A 19,590-nucleotide genomic window follows, 5' to 3' on the forward strand; every position below is an offset into this window, starting at 1 on the left:
CGAAACTTCTCTCTTTCCTGATCTCTCTACCCTTCTCCAGGCTCATGTTATCTGCTCTTCCGGTTTGAAGTTCTCCTCTTTCTGTTATCAGAACATTTCCAGTTGGGCTAAGATCAATGGTTCTTACACCTCTGTAGGCATAAAACTCACCTAGAGAACTTGTTGAAGATTCTTTTAATTCCCAGCGGTAGCCAGGGTGGTAGCAAGCACAAAGGCCAGTAGTTCTCAAAGTTGTCCACAAACTAAGAGCATCAGCTAGAAATGGGCAAGAAATTAAAACTGTCCCACCCCACCCCAATTTAGTAAATCATTAGGTTTGACTCTGGGACGGAGCAATCTGTTCCCAAAAGCCGTCCTGGTGATCTGATTCTAGCTAAGGTCCGAGAACCACTGCCCTGGGCAATTCTCATACAGCTGGTCCACGAACACACTCAAGAGAAATTTCCGGACCCGTGCTGAAATTTTGATGCTTCTTACTGCATTTTGTTGCAATATAGTTGCTTAGATGGCACCAACATACTAATGAGAACAGATTTCAGACAAAAGCTTTCTATGCGCAGAAAGGTAGACAGCTTCAGCTCTCCGGCTCTCGGCTACCCTGTGGTGACAGCCACTTACAGTAAGTATTGATAGCCAGTAGAAAATAATAAATTACTGAATCTATGTGTTAAACGTGGGAGGCAAAGCCACGGAAACAACTAGAGGAAGACGGAAGAGATTAACAGTGAAAAATCACTGCAGATGTTTGGAAGATACTTCTGGGATTCTGCCCTTGGGTGGCCTGCTGGAATTACCCGGGGAGTCCTGAAACGCTGGTACTTTTTTTAATTGGGTTATGTTAATCACCATATATTACATCATTAGTTTTTGATGTAGTGTTCCATGATTCATTATTTGCGTATAACACCCAGAGCTCCATGCAGAACGTGCCCTCCTTAATACCCAGCACCGGGCTAACCCATCCTCCCACCCCCCCTTCCCCTCTAGAACCCTCAGTATGTTTTTCAGAGTCCATCGTCTCTCATGGTTCATCTCCCCCTCCGATTTCCCCCCTTCATTCTTTTCCTCCTTTTATTTTCTTCTTTTTTAACATAGAGTGTATTATTTGAGAAACGCTGGTACTTTTAAAAGCTCCCTGGGAGATCCTAAACGTGCAGCCAAAGGAGAGAACCTGCTGTTAAGAGAAAAATTTCATCCCTCATGCTCACTTTTACCTTTCTCTGCATTCCTTTCCTGGTTTCCCTACTTCCTCTATCAGGTTCTTTTGCTAATAAAATAAAGATAGGAAGAAAGTCACTGAATTATGGGAGGGCCACCTTAAAATGTCAATGACTTTAGTAGACACAAGGTGCCTCAAAAATGCAAACACAATTGGGCGCGTGGGTGCCTCAGTTGGTTAAGCGACTGCCTTAGGCTCAGGTCATGATCCTGGAGTCCCGGGATCGAGTCCCGCATCGGGCTCCCTGCTCAGCAGGGAGTCTGCTTCTCCCTCTGGCCCTCTTCACTCTCATGCTCTCTGTCTCTCATTCTCTCTCTCTCTCAAATAAATAAATAAAATCTTTAAAAAAAAAATGCAAACAGAACAAACACCAAACATTATCAAATAAAATGGGTTGCTTTTAAATTTTTTTAGACGGTGAATTCTATTTGTGTTTCCAGAACGTCTAAATTAGCAAATGAAATGGTTTCTTCACCAGCCATTACTGAAAGTATTCTGCTAAGACATTTTATTAAGTCAGCAAGAATGAGAAGATTCAATTTTCTTTTGGGGGCGAAAAATGTCAGGTATTTGGCCATTATCCACATTTGCCACAGGCCAAGGATTATAAAATGTTTCCTCCCAATCCTGGCTTGTAAACACAAGCATGAAATCCCAAATTTTTCAAGAAAGGCAAACAACTTCTGACCTTGTAAATCAAGTAGGCTTCTGGGAAATTCCATAGTGCACTTTATTGCAGAGAGTACTGAATTAGCTTCAGCTGCACTCAAAGGTAATCTCTTGATGGGCAGCCGAGCTCCAAGCAGCCCTTTTCAGTACCAGTTGGCCCAAATTTGCCTCCATGGGAATTTGGGACGCTCTCATTCAAATGCATCATCACCTCTCCATCCTAATTCTCAATACCTGTTCTCAATGCAACCAGCATAGCCCCCCTCCTTGCCCAGTTTCTGGTCGATACCTGCCAAAGCGGTTGACAAAGAGTCCAACGGAGAAGGAGCCAATCATACCACCAACGGAGAAGATGGCCACAGACAAGGACCAGAGGGAAGTGAGTAACACCTCAGTGGGACGGTCGCTCAACGTCTCCTCCAGGGTGTAATTGAGAAAGTCCTTTATGATCTGCCAATTAAAATGACTGGTGGGCAGACTGTTACAGCTGAATGAGAAGGGGCAAATATCGGGGATCTTCCCCTCCCTAAGAAAACAGCATTACAATGACTGGTAGAGAATCAAGTAAATGAACGGGTGGGGATGGAAGAGATAGAGAACCTTTGGAGGTTCATGGTAGCTCTGAAAAGAACAATTTTGATTTGTCCTGAAAATCCCAGTAGGTGGTTAGCACTGATGTTCAGTGACTACCCCAGTCCTCCCCTAAGACCCTCCCACCCTCCTTGTAACTAACCCCTGAGGCATAATAAAGGAAGTGTATCACGATAGCGTGAGGGGAAGCATGGATACAGTCCAGTCAAGGGTATGGGGAGCAAGTGAGCTTTTTGCTTTTAATGATTCACTTAGACTTCCCCACCAATGTTATTCTGCCTCTTCAGCCTTCACCAAGCGAGATACCAAGTTTGTCTGAAATTCTTCGTTCTTGAAACCCTACTTAAAGGAATAATTTACCTATTCCAAATTCTAACTCTGGTCACCTGGCACTCACCATCTCAGGAGCATTGATGACTCCGGTGTTGTAGCCAAACTGGAAAGAGCCTATTGTAGCAATGGAGATGGCAAAGATCAGAGGCGCTGTGACCTGGGGTTGGGGGGGAGAAGGGAAGAAACAGTCCTTAAAGCTCTCGGCTGATGATTGTCTCTTATTAATTAAGGAGAGATATTAGGAGCACTCGGCCTATGAGTGGTATGAAAAGAACAAAAACTTAACGAAATTTAGGTAACGAATGGGGGAACACAAAAGACAGGTTATACTGAAGAACTTCTCCGGAGATATACAGACAACCACGTAAACTTGGGAAAGCGGCAAGAAAATTTGGGAAGAAAGTTAAGAGGAACTGGGTTAACTCGTTTCAAACTATTAAAAAAAAGTTGCCCCATATAAAAGCAAGCTTAAAACTGCAGGGAAAGAGCCTTGGGATTCCTAAAAATGGATTCTTTTGGAAACAGCTAGATCCAGTGCTGTCTCCTCCTGTACCCCAGATCCCACTGAAGCCCAGAGTGGTGGTGGTGGTCTCTGCACCACTGGGCTGTTGTAGCGCTCTGGATAATGTAATCTACAAAATCTACCCAGGGTATCCTGGTCCCATTTGAAATTCTTCCTGTTTACTTCGTTTTGTACCACTACGCCCACCCAGCAGGGGGAGAGCACAAGCTCACACCCAACCTAACAGACCGGAGATGTGGTGGGGAGAAGGGAGTCATCTCTCACCCTGCTGGGAATAATTCAAGTGTGTGTTTATCTTAGATTTCCAGCTCAAGGTAAGCTCAATTTTTACGGCTGAGGACATCCCTCCTTACCTTAAACTCCCTCCCCCTTTTAGGTTAGACGGACTGGCCAGCCAGAAGTTTCAGTTCTCCATGTTGACCTCCCACCCCAGACAACTTGGCCTTAAGTACCCGAGTGGCCCCCGCCTGCACACAGCTCTTTCTGTTTAATCCCTTTCTCATCAGTAATGACCTCTTCCTTCTGCCTCGCCTCATCCTTTACTATTCTTGAGGGCCTTTTTCTCCTCCCTGTTTTTTCATCCCTTCTCTTACCTTCCTTCATTTTCAAGTAAGTTGACCTTGGTGACAAATGACTTTCTCCCAGCAAATACACTGCATACGTAACACACAGTAACACATTAATGTATCGTGCACTCACAATCACAACCACAATTGGTACAACTGGGATTCTCTCTTAGGCTCCACAGACTTGTATACGTTATAGAATAGATGGCTGGACACTGGCCCATTCCCTCAAACAAATCCCAGGTCCTTTCAAGGTTTAATGCTTCCAGAGGAATCTTCCTGCAGGCTCACGAGACCCACACTTGTAATCAACACAGCCAAGCAGCCTGGAACACTCAACCATCTCACCCCCAGATCCTCAGTAGCATGTGATTATGCTAAAAAACAAAACAAAACGAAACCACCAACAACCCTGAGAAACACACCAAACTTCTCCAGGTGACTCTCCCTGTGACAGGAAGGTGAGTGGGACTGGGAGAAGTCCTTTATAGGCTGTGACATCCAAAGAAAACTGGAGGAACCACGGCATCACAGGCTGGAGAAGAAATGAGAAGGCCTGAAGGTGGCTAGATGACTTAGAATAAAACAGAGCGCAGCAATCTCCATTAAGGTCGGCCTTTCTGAGTGTACCCCAAACAAGCAAAAGTAACTGGAATTGTATCAACCTTGCATTCTGTGTCCCCATGGCCCTAATTCAATTCTTTTCATCTTCAACAAAGATCTAGGAGTGGGAATCCCAGAGACACCTCTTCCAGTCAACAAAGCCCCCCAAATGTCCTTCTCGGCAGCAAGTTTTATTCCCAGGGCCCAGCACCGATGCACATCTCACCCTCAGTCACCTTTAGTGCGCTCCAGCCAAGTATTTATAATCTCTGTAAAGGGTGGAGCCTGCAAGGGAGACAAGCCTCCGCCCCCCCAGCCACCCGCTTAAAGGATCCCTTGACCTCTCCGAATTTTGTGACCTCAACTCGGCCCCCGCCCTAGGCAACAACTCCCTCCCCGACCCCCGCCCCTTTATAAAACCACAGCCTATACCCTGTCCACTCTGGGTTTTTGGGTTTTTTTTAAGCTCCTCCTCCTTCTCTCTTGTGATAGCCGCGATAGCCTCTTAGTTTCACAGATACAATGCTACCAGAAAAGCCTGGAGGGAGGGCAAATTCACTTCAAGTTTTGTTCTCACATCAGCTGGGAATTAAGGCAATCTATAAAGAGATGAGACTAAATGCTGTTTATATAAGATAAAGTTGACTGGGTGCTACTCTCTGAGAGTTAAGATTGTTTGAAGGAGTGTAAGTAGAAAGATTCACAATGCTATGAATTTATCAGCTGCTTTTTGATTATAGGCTGGGTCTACAATCTTGAAGGGAAAGGAAGGGCAGTTTGGAGAAGAAAAGCTAGCAAGGGAAGAATTGGGCCAGTTTTTGGCTCTCCTTGTCCTCTGATGAGCACAATCTCTCCTGGGAGAAAGAAAACCTCAGTATCTGGGAGCCAGACCAACTCTCCTGGGCTGCAGGAAGGAGAGAATCAACTGCTTATGGGATACAATCCAAACTCCTTAATATGGCATTCACCCTACCACCTCTTCTGACCCTACCCATTCTGCAATATTTTGCCTCTAGTCTCAGGTTTATAGCATCTAGAGATGGCACCATGACCAAATTCAGTTAAACAGGTGTTTGCTGCGTGCACACTACATGTCAGTTACTCTCCATGAAGTTGGGGATTCATCAGTAGGTAGGACAAAAAATATCCTGGCTTTTAGGGAATGTATAGCATTTCCCTTCTCATTCTGTTAGGAGTTAGTTGGACAGTTAGGTGGTCAGGGTCCCCAACAAGAAAATACGGGGTCAGGGCAGCTAAAATAAAATTGCACTGACATCCCATTCTGCAGCTTAGACAGGACTAACACTATTTTGCTTTGCAGCCTTTGCAGAAATGACTTCTGCAAAATGTTCTAAAATAAGACAATTAACCACAAAGCACTTGTCCCTATCACGGGCAAGGGACAGTTAAGACATAAGCCCCCAGACATCAAAAAAGACTATCAGCATAGAGACCTTAACCTAATAGGTAGACAGATTTCCTGACCATAGCCCTACCTGGCACGACTCAGCACACCCTAATTGCCTAAGATAATTCCGCAAAAGAGCTTACAAAAACCCCTAAACTTAGACACTCTGGGGGCAACCCATTTAGGGCCCATCCCCCTCCCTCCCCGGGAGGTCTATACTCTTACTCAATAAACGTTTCTTTGCTGCCCACCAGTCTTCATCTTCGAAGCTGCATGACCAAGGACCTCAGGCACTGGGGACAAAAATCCTGTAACACTTCTACTTACAAAATCAAAAAGGGACAAGCCCAGCTGATTCTTAACACAACTGGAGAGAATGATCAATAGCCTATTAATTACGGACTGTGAATTTCTTGAAAGAAGTGTGAGATAAGTATTTGATTACTCAGCCTTACAAGAAGATTGAGCAAGATGAGTAGGAAAAACAGGTAAGAAAAATGTGAACTGAGGAAGATGAAGGATAATGAAAGGAGAGAGAGGGAGAAGGCCCCAGGGTGAGAGTAAATGAAGAAAACAATTTAGTTCTGATTAAAGATTTGAAAGTGAGAGATAGTATCAAGGCTTTGCTGGGGGGGCGCGGGAGGTGGGGAGGGTTGGGGGAGTGGAGGCAGGGGGAGGGAATTTCAATGGTCAATTTCCTAACGCCATTAATTTGTAGCCTAGCAACAACTTCACTATGTGGCAAGAGGATGAGCAGCGACCCAGCACAGAAATGGGACCGAATTTTCCTAGTCGATAAACTGGTGGAAGAAGTGCATCTTTCTTTTGGGTTTTGGTTGCGGGCCTAAAATTCAAACTGATGCTACTGGACCTGAAACGAACCAGATTATGCTGTCTCTCTCACTTAAAAAAATAAATGAGGATATTTTCTAAATCTGTTAGTTGAGAGAACTAAGTATGAGTGAAACGTGACATCCAAGAAAACCTTCCCTGAGGTCACACCTCCCCTCCCCCACCTCATTCCTGTCCTTCCAGGACACACTGAGCCTAGAGGCCCCTTAGTTACCACAGCAACTGAATTTAGAGGCCAAAGGACAAAGAATATCCTGTATGGCTGTGAGGTCCAACAGAAATATAATCCAAGCTATTTATGTAATATAAAATGTGCTAGTAGCCACATTAAAAATTTTAAAAGAAACAAGAGAGGTTAGTTTAAATAATTATTTTATTTGACCCACTAAAGCCCAAATAATATCATTTCAGTATGACATCAATATAACAATTATTACTAAGGTAGTTTATTCCCCCCCACTAAGTCTTTGAAATTCAGTGTATATTTCACATTTATTAACACATCTCCATTTTTAGACTCTAAGTTTTCTACAGTTCAATATGCCATCTATCAAAACAAAGTTGTGTTTGATGGGAAAATATTTTAAATTGCTCTGATTTTAAATTCATAAAAGCCAACAATTCAGTTTCTCAGTGGTACTAACCACATGTAAGTACTCAGCAGCCACATGAAACTCGTGGCTGGACCTTGCTTAGAGTAAGAAGACCATGATGCTCTGTTTTCCTCCGGTCTTTTCTAGGTCCTTTCTTATCTTTGCTTTTATTTATGACTTGTCTCACAGTGTCACTCTTGGCTCTAAATCACTTTATCTTTTCTTCCTCCCTCTTCCTAGGTTTAGTAGAATTAGTCTTTATGGTTTGCAAGAGCAAATTACATGAGTAAAAGTACAAAGTTGGTCTGTATTACCCCCTTCATTTGCTCCGAGCAGGCTCCAATGTAATTCGAGAACACAGTATCTGCCCCAGGAATTATTTGCCCAATGGTTAATGAAAGAATACATGTAATTGTGAAGACGCAGAATTTATGTGTCCCAAATTAATTTGTGTAAAACAGCTATGGAGAAAGACAACACTGAAGGTAAAGGTTTAGATGTGTGAATTCTGTCGAATATTTTCTTCTTTAAAAAAAAATTTTTTTTTTAAAGATTTTATTTATTTATCTGAGAGAGAGAGAATGAGAGATAGAGAGCACGAGAGGGAAGAGGGTCAGAGGGAGAAGCTGACTCCCCCCGAGCAGGGAGCCCGATGCGGGACTCGATCCTGGGACTCCAGGATCATGACCTGAGCCGAAGGCAGTTGCTCAACCAACTGAACCACCCAGGCGCCCTCGGATATTTTCTTCCTGGTGAAAAAGGAGGGAGGGCGAAAGGGAGACAGATCTGAAATATATTTTGTCTGGCCAACTCAGCCTGAGAAAATTACCTTTCAAAAAGTTAAGCAAGTTAATAGGGACAGCAGTCTACTTCTAGCAATATATGTACTTTTAAAGGTTACAACTGGAATTCAACTTTGAATCTCAAGCATCTAAAAGCATGCTGAATGTGGTGCGATAAATCCTTCTTGAGTAAGAGGGATCTGATAAAGTGCTGACCAGAAACCAGTCAGTGTTGGGCTTTATCCCCAGAGTAAGAGACGCCCAAGTTAAGCAATCCTCACCCTGGGCAATATGTAACAGTTGTGCAATACAACTGATGTTTTAGGGAGATCAGTTGGTTGATTGGGGTCTTCGAGGCACTTTGAGAGCAGGTCTCACTAGAATCCCGGCTCCAGTCAGCCTGGGATTACAACTCTGGTGATTAATCTGGTGATTATGCTACGGGAAGGCCAGCAAGGTAAAGGTCCTACAACATGGGGGTCCTGTATCATTTGAGTCCGGTGAGGTGTTCTTCCATCTTTACTGAAAACAAAAGAAGAAATGTGGTGGATACATTCAAAAATGGAATAGATTGGGAAGAAATGTTATGAAATTCCCACCTAATAGTTTAATGTAGGTTTGCTAAGAAAAAAAGTCATGAATGAATAATGGTCTGAAATCTCTTAGGTCCAAACACAGGTATCTGCAGACCATACATCTCAATCCTAGCTTCTTGCTGCTCTGTGGGAGGATGTTTGCTACTGTGATAATTGAGTAGGAAAACAAACAAACCAAAAAATCCCCAAATCAAGGAATACAGGACTTTAAACACGGAGAGTTAAAGACAGAGAAAACTGCCTCTTTCATAGAACATTGTAATGGCATTTCAAGGCACACACAAAAAAGCTCATGCCTACTTTAAAAACTGCCAGAGTTAATTCTACTCTTTGCTCGCATTTGTAATTTTTCTCATAAAGAACAACTTTTGTTGCATGTTATTTACTAATCTTCCTCTACTGGGTTTGGTGTAGTCAAAATTCATCTTGAATGTGAAAACACCAGGGTAAAGAAAGAAAAAATTTTGAGAAATGTTGATTTTCCTGTCTAAATTGGGTTTCAACCGTTCATCACTCCAGTTGATCCTGAAGCTCTCAGACCCGTATCACTTTCTAAGGGGCTCTCCCTCCTCCAATTTCCTTCAAAAATCAATCTATCACGTACCAGTGCTAGATGAATTACACTACATCAAAATCACTATCATATCATTCTCCTACTCATATATCTTCAATGGTTATTTTTTTAAAATATTTTATTTAATTATTTGGCAAAGAGAGACACAGTGAGAGAGGGAACACAAGCAGAGACAGAGGGAGAGGGAGAAGCAGACTCCCCACTGAGCAGGGAGCCCGATGCAGGCCTCGATCCCAGGACACTGGGATCATGACCTGAGCCGAAGGCAGACGCTTCGCTTAACGACTGAGCCACCCAGGCGCCCCTTCAATGGTTACTGAATAAAGTCTACCTCAGTGCCGTCCAACAGAAACAATGTGAGCCACATCAGAAATTTAAAATTTTCCAGTAGTCACATTTTAACAGAGTGAAAAGAAAGGAGTTCATTTCAATATTATAATTTATTTAAACTAATATATACCAAATATTGTCCTTTCAACCTGTACATAATATAAAAGTTATTAATGAGAGATTTCTCTCTCTCTTTTTTTTTTTTTGGTACTAGATCTTAAAAATTCCATCTGTATTTTATACTTACAGCACCTCTTAACTGGGACACTAAATTTTCAATATTTAAGGTGAAATGTAGTCTGATTAAAACAATGAAGTTGTGTTTAACAAAAACACTTTATAGTACTTCTAATTTTTTTACACTGCTTCAATTTTTTTTAAATCACTTCTGTCATTTTCCTTCTCTTTCCTCCTTCCTTTTCTTTCTTTCCTTTCCTCCTTCCCCCACGTCCTCCCTCCCTCCCTCTTTCCCTTCCTTCCTCTCTCTCTCTCTCCCTCTCTTCCTTCTGTCCTTCTTTCTTCTTCTTTATGTAAGCTCTATGCCCAACACGGGACTCGAATTTAACACCCCACGATCAACAGTCGCATGCTCTACCGACGGAGCCAGCCAGGTGCCCCAACACTGCTTCAATTTTTAAAGTAAACGGATTAAAATAAACTAAATGAATTAAAATGGGATGCAATTTATAATTAAACTCCTCAGTCACACTAGTCACATTTTAGGTATATCTCTCTCCTTTGTCCAAGCCAAACTAAAGCAATTGTCAGTGTTCAAACACTGTGCTCAAACAGCCCTATGTACCTCTACATCTGTATGCTTTATTATATCCTTTATAATAAACTCAGAAATGTGAGTAGTGTTTCTTTGAGTTCTGTCAGCTGCTCTAGCAAATTAATCAAACCCCAGGACGGGGTTGTTGGAACCTCTAATCTCCAGTGGTTGATAACCTGGGCTTGCCACTGGCCGCTGAAGTGGAGGGAGAGGGAGGCAGTCTTGTGGGGCTGGGCCCTTAACCTGAGACACCTGACGCTATCTCAGGGTAGATAGAATTGAGTTGAATTGAGAGGGTATTCGGTTATCACCAGCTGAGAATTGAGGAATTGCTTGGTGGTGTGAAAAAAGACACACTGAAGGCTGCCATAACAATACACCACAGACTGGATGGCTTAAACAACAGAAATTTATTTTCTTAACAATGCTGGAGTCTGGGCATCCAAGATCAAGGTGTTGGCAGGTTTGGTTTCTCCTAAGGATTTTCTCCTTGACTTAGAGATGGTCTTTTTCTCTGTGTGCCTGCATCCCTGGTGTCTCTTGAATAAGGACACCAGTAGGATTGGATTAGGGCCCACCTAAAGGCCTCATTTTAACTTCATCACTTCTTTAAAGGCCCTGTCTCCTAATACAATCACATTCTGAGGAACTGGGGATTAAGCCTCCCATAGAAATTTGGGGGAACACAAGTCAGCCCATAATACCATGTTATTAAAGACTCATTCTTTTGTACTCTTTCATCGTAAATATCCTTCCCAGCGGACTAACTCCTAGTCATGCATACAATAACCAGTATCTCTTCCCGTTTGTGAAACATTCCCAGATAAACCTAAGAAGGTATGGTTTCCTTTGGGCCACAATCTGTCTCAAACATACCTATATTATAGGTACTTACTAAATCCCATCGCAATTATTTGTTTTGTTTTTAAGATTATTTATTTATTTATTTGACACACAAACAGAGAGAGAGAGAGGACAAGTAGGCAGAGCAGAGGGCAGAGGGAGAGGGAGAAGCAGGCTTCCCGCTGAGCAGGGAGCCCGATGCGGGGCTCGATTCGAAGACTCTGGGATCATGACCTGAGCCGAAGGCAGACGCCTAATGACTGAGCCACCCAGGTGCCCCAATAGCAATTATTTGTTAACATATTTGCCTACCTTTCTAAATTCTGAGTACTCTGAGGGCAGAGATTTTATGATATCCACAGCGCCCAACAAATGGGTGAACAAAGAATGTTGGTTAAATTAGCGGAATAAGGGCGCCTGGGTGGCTCAGTTGGTTAAGGGACTGCCTTCAGCTCAGGTCATGATCCTGGAGTCCCGGGATAGAGTCCCACATTGGGCTCCCTGTTCCGTGGGGAGTCTGCTTCTCCCTCTGACCCTCCCCCTCCATGCTCTCTCTCATTCTCTCTCAAATAAATAAATAATCTTAAAAAAAATTAGCTGAGGGGCACTGGGTGGCTCAGTTGGTTGAGCGACTGCCTTTGGCTCAGGTCATGATCCCAGGGTCCTGGGATCGAGCCCCGCATCAGGCTCCCTGTTTGGCCAGAAGTCTGCTTCTCCCTCTCTCACTACCCGTGTTTGTGTTCCCCTTCACGCTGTTTCTCTCTCTGTCAATTAAATAAATAAATAAAATCTTTAAAAAAAAAACTAGCTGAGGGGCGCCTGGGTGGCTCAGTCGTTAGGCGACTGCCTTCGGCTCAGGTCATGATCCCAGAGTCCCAGCATCCAGTCCCGCACCGGGCTCCCTGCTCGGCAGGCAGTCTGCTTCTCCCTCTATCCTCCCCACCTCTCATGCTCTCTCTCAAATAAATAAATAAAATATTTTTTTAAATGGTTAAGATGGTAAATTTTATATTATGTGCTTTAAACCACAATAAGAAAGAATGAAAAAAACGAATGGGATTTACCTTGCTATGTTTCAGACTTGTTTGGTACTTGTCATCCCTTTCTTCTTTCCAATTTCTCCCTAGGAAAGAGAATGTCTGACACCTGTCCCACTATTGTAGTTTGGAAGCACATAACTTGTTTGGTTTCACAGGTTCATATCTGGAGAGAAATTCTGCCTTAGGATGAATGTATTTGTGTTTTCAAAAAAGTGTTTGCTCTTGAATAGAGGAGATGTCGGCGGAGAGCAAGAGGGGAAACCCATTAGGAAGCTACTGGGCCAGGTGAGAAATGGTGAGGACTTGAAGTTGGTAGGACGTGAAGGAGGGTAGTAGTAGTAGTGGAAGCAGTAAGTTGTTGGATTTGAAAGGTATTTTCCAGATAGGGCCAACCAGGGGGCGCCTGGGTGGCTCAGTTGGTTAAGCATAGGACATCGGCTCAGGTCATGATCTCAGGGTCCTAGAATCGAGCCTGGTTTCAAAGCCCAGCAGTGGGCTCTGGGCTCAGCGGGGAGAGTGCGTGCCTTTCTGCCCCCACCCCACTCATGCCCTCTCTCTTTCTCTCTCTCTCCCTCAAATAAATAAAAATCTTAAAAAAAAAAAAACAATGAAGGGGCGCCTGGGTGGCTCAGTCGTTAAGCATCTGCCTGTGGCTCAGGTCATGATCCCAGGGTCCTGGGATCGAGCCCCGCGTTGGGCTCCCTGCTCAACGGGAACCTGCTTCTCCCTCTCCCGCTCCGCCTGCTTATATTCCCTCTCTTGCTGTGTCTCTCTCTGTCAAATAAATAAATAAAATCTTCCAAAAAAAAAAGTCTAGATCCAACAGGGTTAACTGATAGTCTACATGTTGGGTATGAGAGACGAAAAAAAGGAGTAAAAAATGATCTTCAGGGTTTTGGCCTGATCAACTGGGGAATTGGGGTTGCCAATTACTCAATTAGGAAGGCACAGAGAGGAGCAGGTTTGAGGAGTCAAATCAAGAGTTTGTTTTAGACATGTGAAGTCCGAGATATTTTTTTCCTTAAAGATTTTATTTATTTGTCAGAGAGAGAGGGCACATGCAGGGGGAGCGGCAGGCAGAGGGAGAAGCAGGCTCCCCACTGGGCAAGGAGCCCAACGTGGGGCTCGATCCCAGAACCCCGCATCACGACCCGAGCCGAAGGCAGACACCTAACCTACTGAGCCACCCAGGCGTCCCTGAAGTCTGAGATATTGTTAAAAATATCTAACAATAGGGCACTCTCCTCTCAGCCTAACATGCTGGGGTTATGAGGACACAAAAGATAGGGTTTCTGTCTTTAAGGTCCCATGGGAGGGGGTGGAGAGAAACCTATAAACCAGTGTTTGGGGGCTTTATTATTAATGTTATTATTAATAGACTTTATTATAGGGAGAGCAATTTTAAATTTACAGATAAACAGAGAAGAAAGTACATACAGGGGCACCTGGTGGCTCAGCCGGTTAAGCGTCTGCCTTCAGCTCAGGTCATGATCCCAGCGTCCTGGGATGGAGCCCTACATAGGGCTCCCTGCTCAGTGGGAAGCCTGCTTCTCCCTCTGCCCCTCCCCCTGCCCATGCTCTCTGTCTCTGTCTCTCTCTCTCTCTCTCAAATAAATAAATAAATAAATAAATAAATAAATAAAATCTTTGGGGGGAAAAAACTACATAGAGTTCCCATATACCATAGGAGCTTCACTATTATTAACATCTTGCACGAGTGTAGTAATATTTGTACAACTGATAAACCTACACTAACACCTCAGAGTTACCCAGAGTCCACACACTACATTAAGGTTCACTCGTGGTATTGTAAATTTTATGGGTTTGGACAAAGGTATAATGACATGTGTCCATCATTGCACTAGCATAATGAATAATTTCACTGTCCTAAAAATACCTCTGTGCTTTGCCTCTTCATCCATCCTCCCTGCAATACCCCAAATCCCTGGCAACCAGTGTTTTTACTATTTCCATAGTTTTGCCTTTTGCAGAATGCCATATATAGGCATACCTCAGTGATACTAGTTTTGGTCCCAGACCACTGCAATAAAGCATTTAGCATAATAAATCTACTCAAATGAATTTTTTTTTTGGTTTCCTGCTACTCATAAAGTTATGTGTACACTATAGTGTAGTCTATTAAATGTTCAATAGCGGTGCCTTGGGTGGATCAGTCCGTTAAGCACTGGACTCTTGATTTTGGCTCAGGTCATGGTTTCAGGGTCCTGGGATCAAGTCCCCTGTCCAGTTCCACACTCAGCATGGTGTCTGTCTACTTGAGATTCTCTCCCTCTCCATTCTCCCTCACTGCCCCTCCTCCGGCTCACACTCTCTCTCTAAAATAAATAAATAAATCTTTAAATGTGCAATAAGACTATGTCTAAAAAACAATGTACATCCATTAATGAAAAAAATATTTCGGGGCGCCTGGGTGGCTCAGTTGGTTAAGTGATTGCCTTCAGCTCAGGTCATGATCCTAGAGTCCCAGGATCGAGTCCTGCATCAGGCTCCCTGCTCAGCAGGGAGTCTGCTTCTCCCTCTGCCCCCCCACCCTCTCATGTGCTCTATTTCTCTCTCTCAAATAAATGGATAGAATCTTTAAAAAATATGTATTGCTTAAAAATGCTAACCATTATCTGAGCTTTCAGTGAGTGGTACTCTTTTTGCTGGTAGAGGGTCTTGCCGTGATGTTGATGGCTGATCACTGATTAGGGTGGTGGTTGCTAAAGACTGGGGTGGTTGTGGCAACTTCTCTTTCTTTCTTTCTCTCTCTCTCTCTCTTTCTTCAGTAAGCTCTAGGCCCTACATGGGGCTTGAACCCAAGACCCCAGATCAAGAGTCCCATGCTCTACCAACTGTGCCAGCCAGGCACCGCAGGACAATTTCTTAAAATAAGAAAACAGTGAAGTTTGCCCCCCGTTGATCGACTCTTCCTTTCACAAATGATTTCTCTGCAGTGTGCAATGCTGTTCGATAGCATTTCACTCACAGTAGAACTTCTTTCAAAATTGGAGTCAGTCGAGGCGCCCGGGTGGCTCAGTCAGTTAAGTGTCGGCCTTCGGCTCGGGTCATGATCCCAGGGTCCTGGGATCGAGCTCTGCATCGGGGTCCCTGCTCGGCGGGGAGCCTGCTGTTCCCTCTCCCTCTGCCTGCCTCTCTGCCTACTTGTTCTCTCTCTCTATCTCTCTGTCAAATAAATAAATAAAATCTTTAAAAAAATAATTGGAGTCAATCCTCTCAAACCCTGCTGCTGTATTTATCAGCTAAGATTATGTAATATTCTAAATCCTTTGATGTCATTTCTACACTCTTCACAGCATCTTCAACAGGAGTAGATTCCATCTCAAGAAACCACTTTCTTTGCTCCTCCATAAGAAACAAGTCCTCATCTGTTCAAGTTTGATCATGTGATTGGAGCAATTCAGTCATATCTTCAGGCTCCAATTCCGACTGCAATTCTCTTGCTGTTTCCATCCCATCTGCAGTTCCTTCTCCACTGAGATCGGGAACTTCTCAAAGTCATCAATGAGAGCTGGAATCACCTTCTTCCAAACCCCTGTTCATGTCAATACTGTGACCTCTTCCCGTGAATCACGAATGTTCTTAATGGCATCTAAAATGGTGAATCCCTTCCAGAAGGTTTTTGATTTACTTTGCCCAGATGCATCAGAGAAATCACTATCTATGTTAGCTATAGCCTCACAAAATATATTTTTAAATAATAAAACTTGAAGTAGACTTCTTCTTTGAGCCACAGGCTACAGAATGGATGGTGTATTAGCAGTAATGAAAACAGTGTGAATCTCACCGAACATCTCCATCAGAGCTCTTGGGTGATCAGATGCATTGTCAATGAGCAGTCATACACGAAAGGAATCTTTTCTTCTGGGCAGTAGGTCTCAACAGTGGGCTTAAAATACTCAGTAAACCATGTTGTAAACAGATGTGCTGTCATCCAGGCTTTGCTGTTCCATTTAGAGAGCACAGGCAGAGTAGATTTAGCAAAATTCTTGAGCATTGTTTGTTCAGATGGTGAATGAGCACTGGCTTCAGCTTACTCACCAGCTGCATTACCCTTACAAGAGAGTCAGCCTGTCCTCTGAAACGTTGAAGCCAGGCACTGACTTCTCCTTTCTAGCTATGAAAGTCCTAGCTTTTAAAGAAGACACCTTCTTTCAACAGAAAGCTGTCTGTCTACATTGAACATCGGTTGTTTAGTGTGGCCACCTTCATTAATGATCTGAGCTTGATCTTCTGGAGAACTTGATGCAGCTTCTTCTCCTTTTTTTTTTTTGATCTTCATGTCTTGCTGCAGCTTCTACATCAGCAGTTGCTCTTCACCTTCCACTTGTATGTTCTAGAGACAGCTTCTTTCCTTTAACCCCATGAACCAACATCCATTTAGGTTCAAACTTTTCTTCTGCAGCTTTCTCGCCTCTCAGCCTCCATAGAATTAAGGAGAGTTGTGGTCTCGTTCTGGATTAGGCTTTGGTGTAAGGGAATATTGTAGCTGGTTTGATCTTCTATCCAGATGACTAAAACGTTTTCTGTATCAGTAATAAGGCTGTTTCACTTTCTTTCTTTCTTCTTTTTTTTTAAGATTTTATTCATTTGGAGAGAGAGAGAGAGCACGCGCAAAAGCTGGGGTAGTGGCAGAGGGAGAGGCAGAACCAGGCTCCCTGCTGTGGGATTCCATCCCAGGACCCTGGGACCATCACCTGAGCCCAAGGCAGACGCTTAACCAACTGAGCCACCCAGGTGCCCCCCATTTCACTTTCTTATCATTTCTGTGTTCACTGGAATAATACTTGCATTTCCTTCAAGAACTTTTCCTTTGTACTCATAATTTGGGTAACTGGTGCAAGAGACATGGCTTTCAGGCCAGTTTGGTTCTCAACATGCCTTCTTCACTAAATGTATTCATTTCTAGCTTTCAATCTAAAGTGAGGGACATATGATGCTTCTTTTCTCTTGAACACTTACAGGTCATTGCAAGGTTATTAAGTGGCCTAATTTCAATATTGGTGGTCCCCTGGAAAAGGGAGGTCTGCGGAGAGAGTAAGCAGAATGAATGGCCAGCTGGTAGAGCAATCAGAACCCACACAACATTTATCAAGTTTGCCATCTGGTATAGGTGTGGTTTGTGGCACCTGAAAACAATTACGATAGTAATAATCAGGGGCGGGCGGTTGGGTGCCTCAGTTGGTTAAACGTCCAAGTCTTCATTTGGGCTCAGGTCATGATCTCAGGGTCATGAGATCAAGCCCCACTTCGGGCTCTGTGCTGGGCGTGGAGGTGTGGAGCGTGCTCAAGACTCTCTCTCCCTCTCACTCTGCCCCTCCCCACTCACACTTGTGCTCTCTCACTCTCTCTAATAGAATGATAATAAGAAAAAGAAAAATAGTGGGCACCTGGGTGGCTCAGTCGTTAAGCGTCTGCCTTCGGCTCAGGTCATGATCCCAGGGTCCTGGGATCGAGCCCCACATTGGACTTCCTGCTCAGCGGGGAGTCTCCTTCTCCCTCTCCTGCTCCCCCTGCTTGTGCTCTCTCTCTGTGTCAAATAAATAAATAAAATCTTAAAAAAAAAAGAAAAAGAAAAATAGTAACAGCAGAGATCACCGATCACAGATCACCATAACAAATGTACCATCCATGAATAAGTTTGAAATACTGTGACAATTACCGAAACGAGACATAGAGACACCAAATGAGCGAATGGTTGCCAATAGATTTGAATGACCCAGGATTGCTACAATTTGTAAAAAGAAAAATGCAGTATCTGTGAAGAGCAATGAAGGGAAGATCAAGAAAATAAAGTATGCCTGCCGTTGGAGTCATAGAGTATGCAGCCTTTTCAGATTGGCTACTTTTACTTAGTAATATGCATTTAAAGTTCCTCCATGTGTTTTCGTGGCCGATACATCATTTTTCTTTTCTTTCCTTTTCTTTTTAATAGCTCATTTCTTTCTTTTCTTTTTAAGATTTTATTTATTTATTTCACAGACAGACGGACACATACACAGTGAGAGAGGGAACACAAGCAGGGGGCCTGGGAGAGGGAGAAGCAGGCTTCCCGCTGAGCAGGGAGCCCGATGTGGGGCTCCATCCCAGGACCCTGGGATCATGACCCGAGGCAAAGGCAGACGCTGAACAACTGAGCCACCCGGGCACTGCAATAGCTCATTTCTTTTTAGCACTGTATAATATTCCACTGGACGAACCACATCTTGTTATCATTTATCTACTGAAGGACATCTTGGTTGCTTCCAAGTTTGGGCAATTGTGAATAAAGCCGCTATAAACATTCATGCACAGCTGTGTGGGTGGATGTCAACTTTCAGTTCATTTGGGTAAATAACAAGGAGTGTGACTGCTGGATCATAAACAAGTATTTTACATGCCAACTTCTAATCAATTGTTGATAGAGAACATAGACTTTTGTTTGCAAGAAGCACAGGGCTTTCTTTAAGTTCCTTAAGTTTACTCTGACGGTGCTCTAAGACCATAAATGTCCTTCGTTGTGTTTTTGTGGCTATTAGTCTGACACTATCACCAGGATACCCCTGTCTGGCTCATTTACGGGAAGACAACTACGGAATACTGATAACTGAACTGACTCATATCCACCCTTTAAAAAAACCATAAGCAAGTGCCAATCTCTGGATGACGATATGGGCAATGCCACTACTGTTCAATACAATGTTTCATATTTAGAGGTTTGCGTTCTTTTAGTAGAGCACTTCCCCAACTTTGGCGACCCTCCCGCCCAGAACAAGCCACCTCCTCAGAAAAAAAAAAACCCATCAAATTCTCTACGAAAAGGCTGTTGAAGCTCTAGGGTGGTGTTTATTAATATGGGGTTCTAAGATGGACTAGACAGGACACAGATGCCCTGAGAGTCAATGCAAATGTTGTCTTCCATGTGCTCTTCTGCGGGGGCAGGGGGACCACAAGCTCTTGTCACAGTCTCAGAAAGGAGCACAGGACCCAGAAAACAGCCCAAGGGGCTGTCAAAGCTTGGGTGTGGTAGGAAGGGGGAGGAGAAAGAATCTGACCTCTCCCGGGTCATCAGTGGAATTATAGTATGGAAACTGCAGGAGTGGTCGGCCTTCAAGTTAGTTCCCCACCCACTCTTAGCGAGGGTCTGAGCTCCAGGTGGCATCACAAAGAACCAGCCCTTTTGAAGCCAGAGGCTCTAATTCCCTCCCAGCAGGAGGAAGATTAAGAGGCAGCATTCACAGAGCCATTTATTAGTAGGGGACTTTAGTGAGAAGTACAGCCAACTTCATCACAGGA

General features: G+C 43.7%; 1 protein-coding gene across 11 annotated transcripts in view; it reads right to left on the bottom strand.

Annotated features, from left to right (window-relative positions):
- The window catches only part of LOC118355969 (solute carrier family 2, facilitated glucose transporter member 3-like), a 61,514-nt gene that overhangs the window by 11,279 nt on the left and 30,645 nt on the right, over window positions 1-19,590 (bottom strand). For 6 of the 11 annotated variants that reach the window (XM_035721826.1, XM_035721823.1, XM_035721825.1 and 3 more), the window contains 2 exons: window positions 2,877-2,969; window positions 2,178-2,338 (listed from right to left, as the gene is read on the bottom strand). The exons of 1 other annotated variant lie outside the window; for it this stretch is intronic. In XM_035721826.1, coding sequence (XP_035577719.1) covers window positions 2,178-2,338; window positions 2,877-2,969 — 254 coding nt within the window. Of the gene's footprint in view, window positions 1-2,177; window positions 2,355-2,876; window positions 2,970-4,034; window positions 4,282-4,326; window positions 4,332-19,590 lie in introns of those variants that run through there. 4 more of the 11 variants (XM_035721828.1, XM_035721830.1, XM_035721831.1 and 1 more) reach the window with 3 other exon arrangements.

This window comes from Zalophus californianus, chromosome 9, assembly GCF_009762305.2.
Source record: "Zalophus californianus isolate mZalCal1 chromosome 9, mZalCal1.pri.v2, whole genome shotgun sequence".
NCBI classification, from domain to species: Eukaryota; Metazoa; Chordata; class Mammalia; order Carnivora; family Otariidae; genus Zalophus; species Zalophus californianus.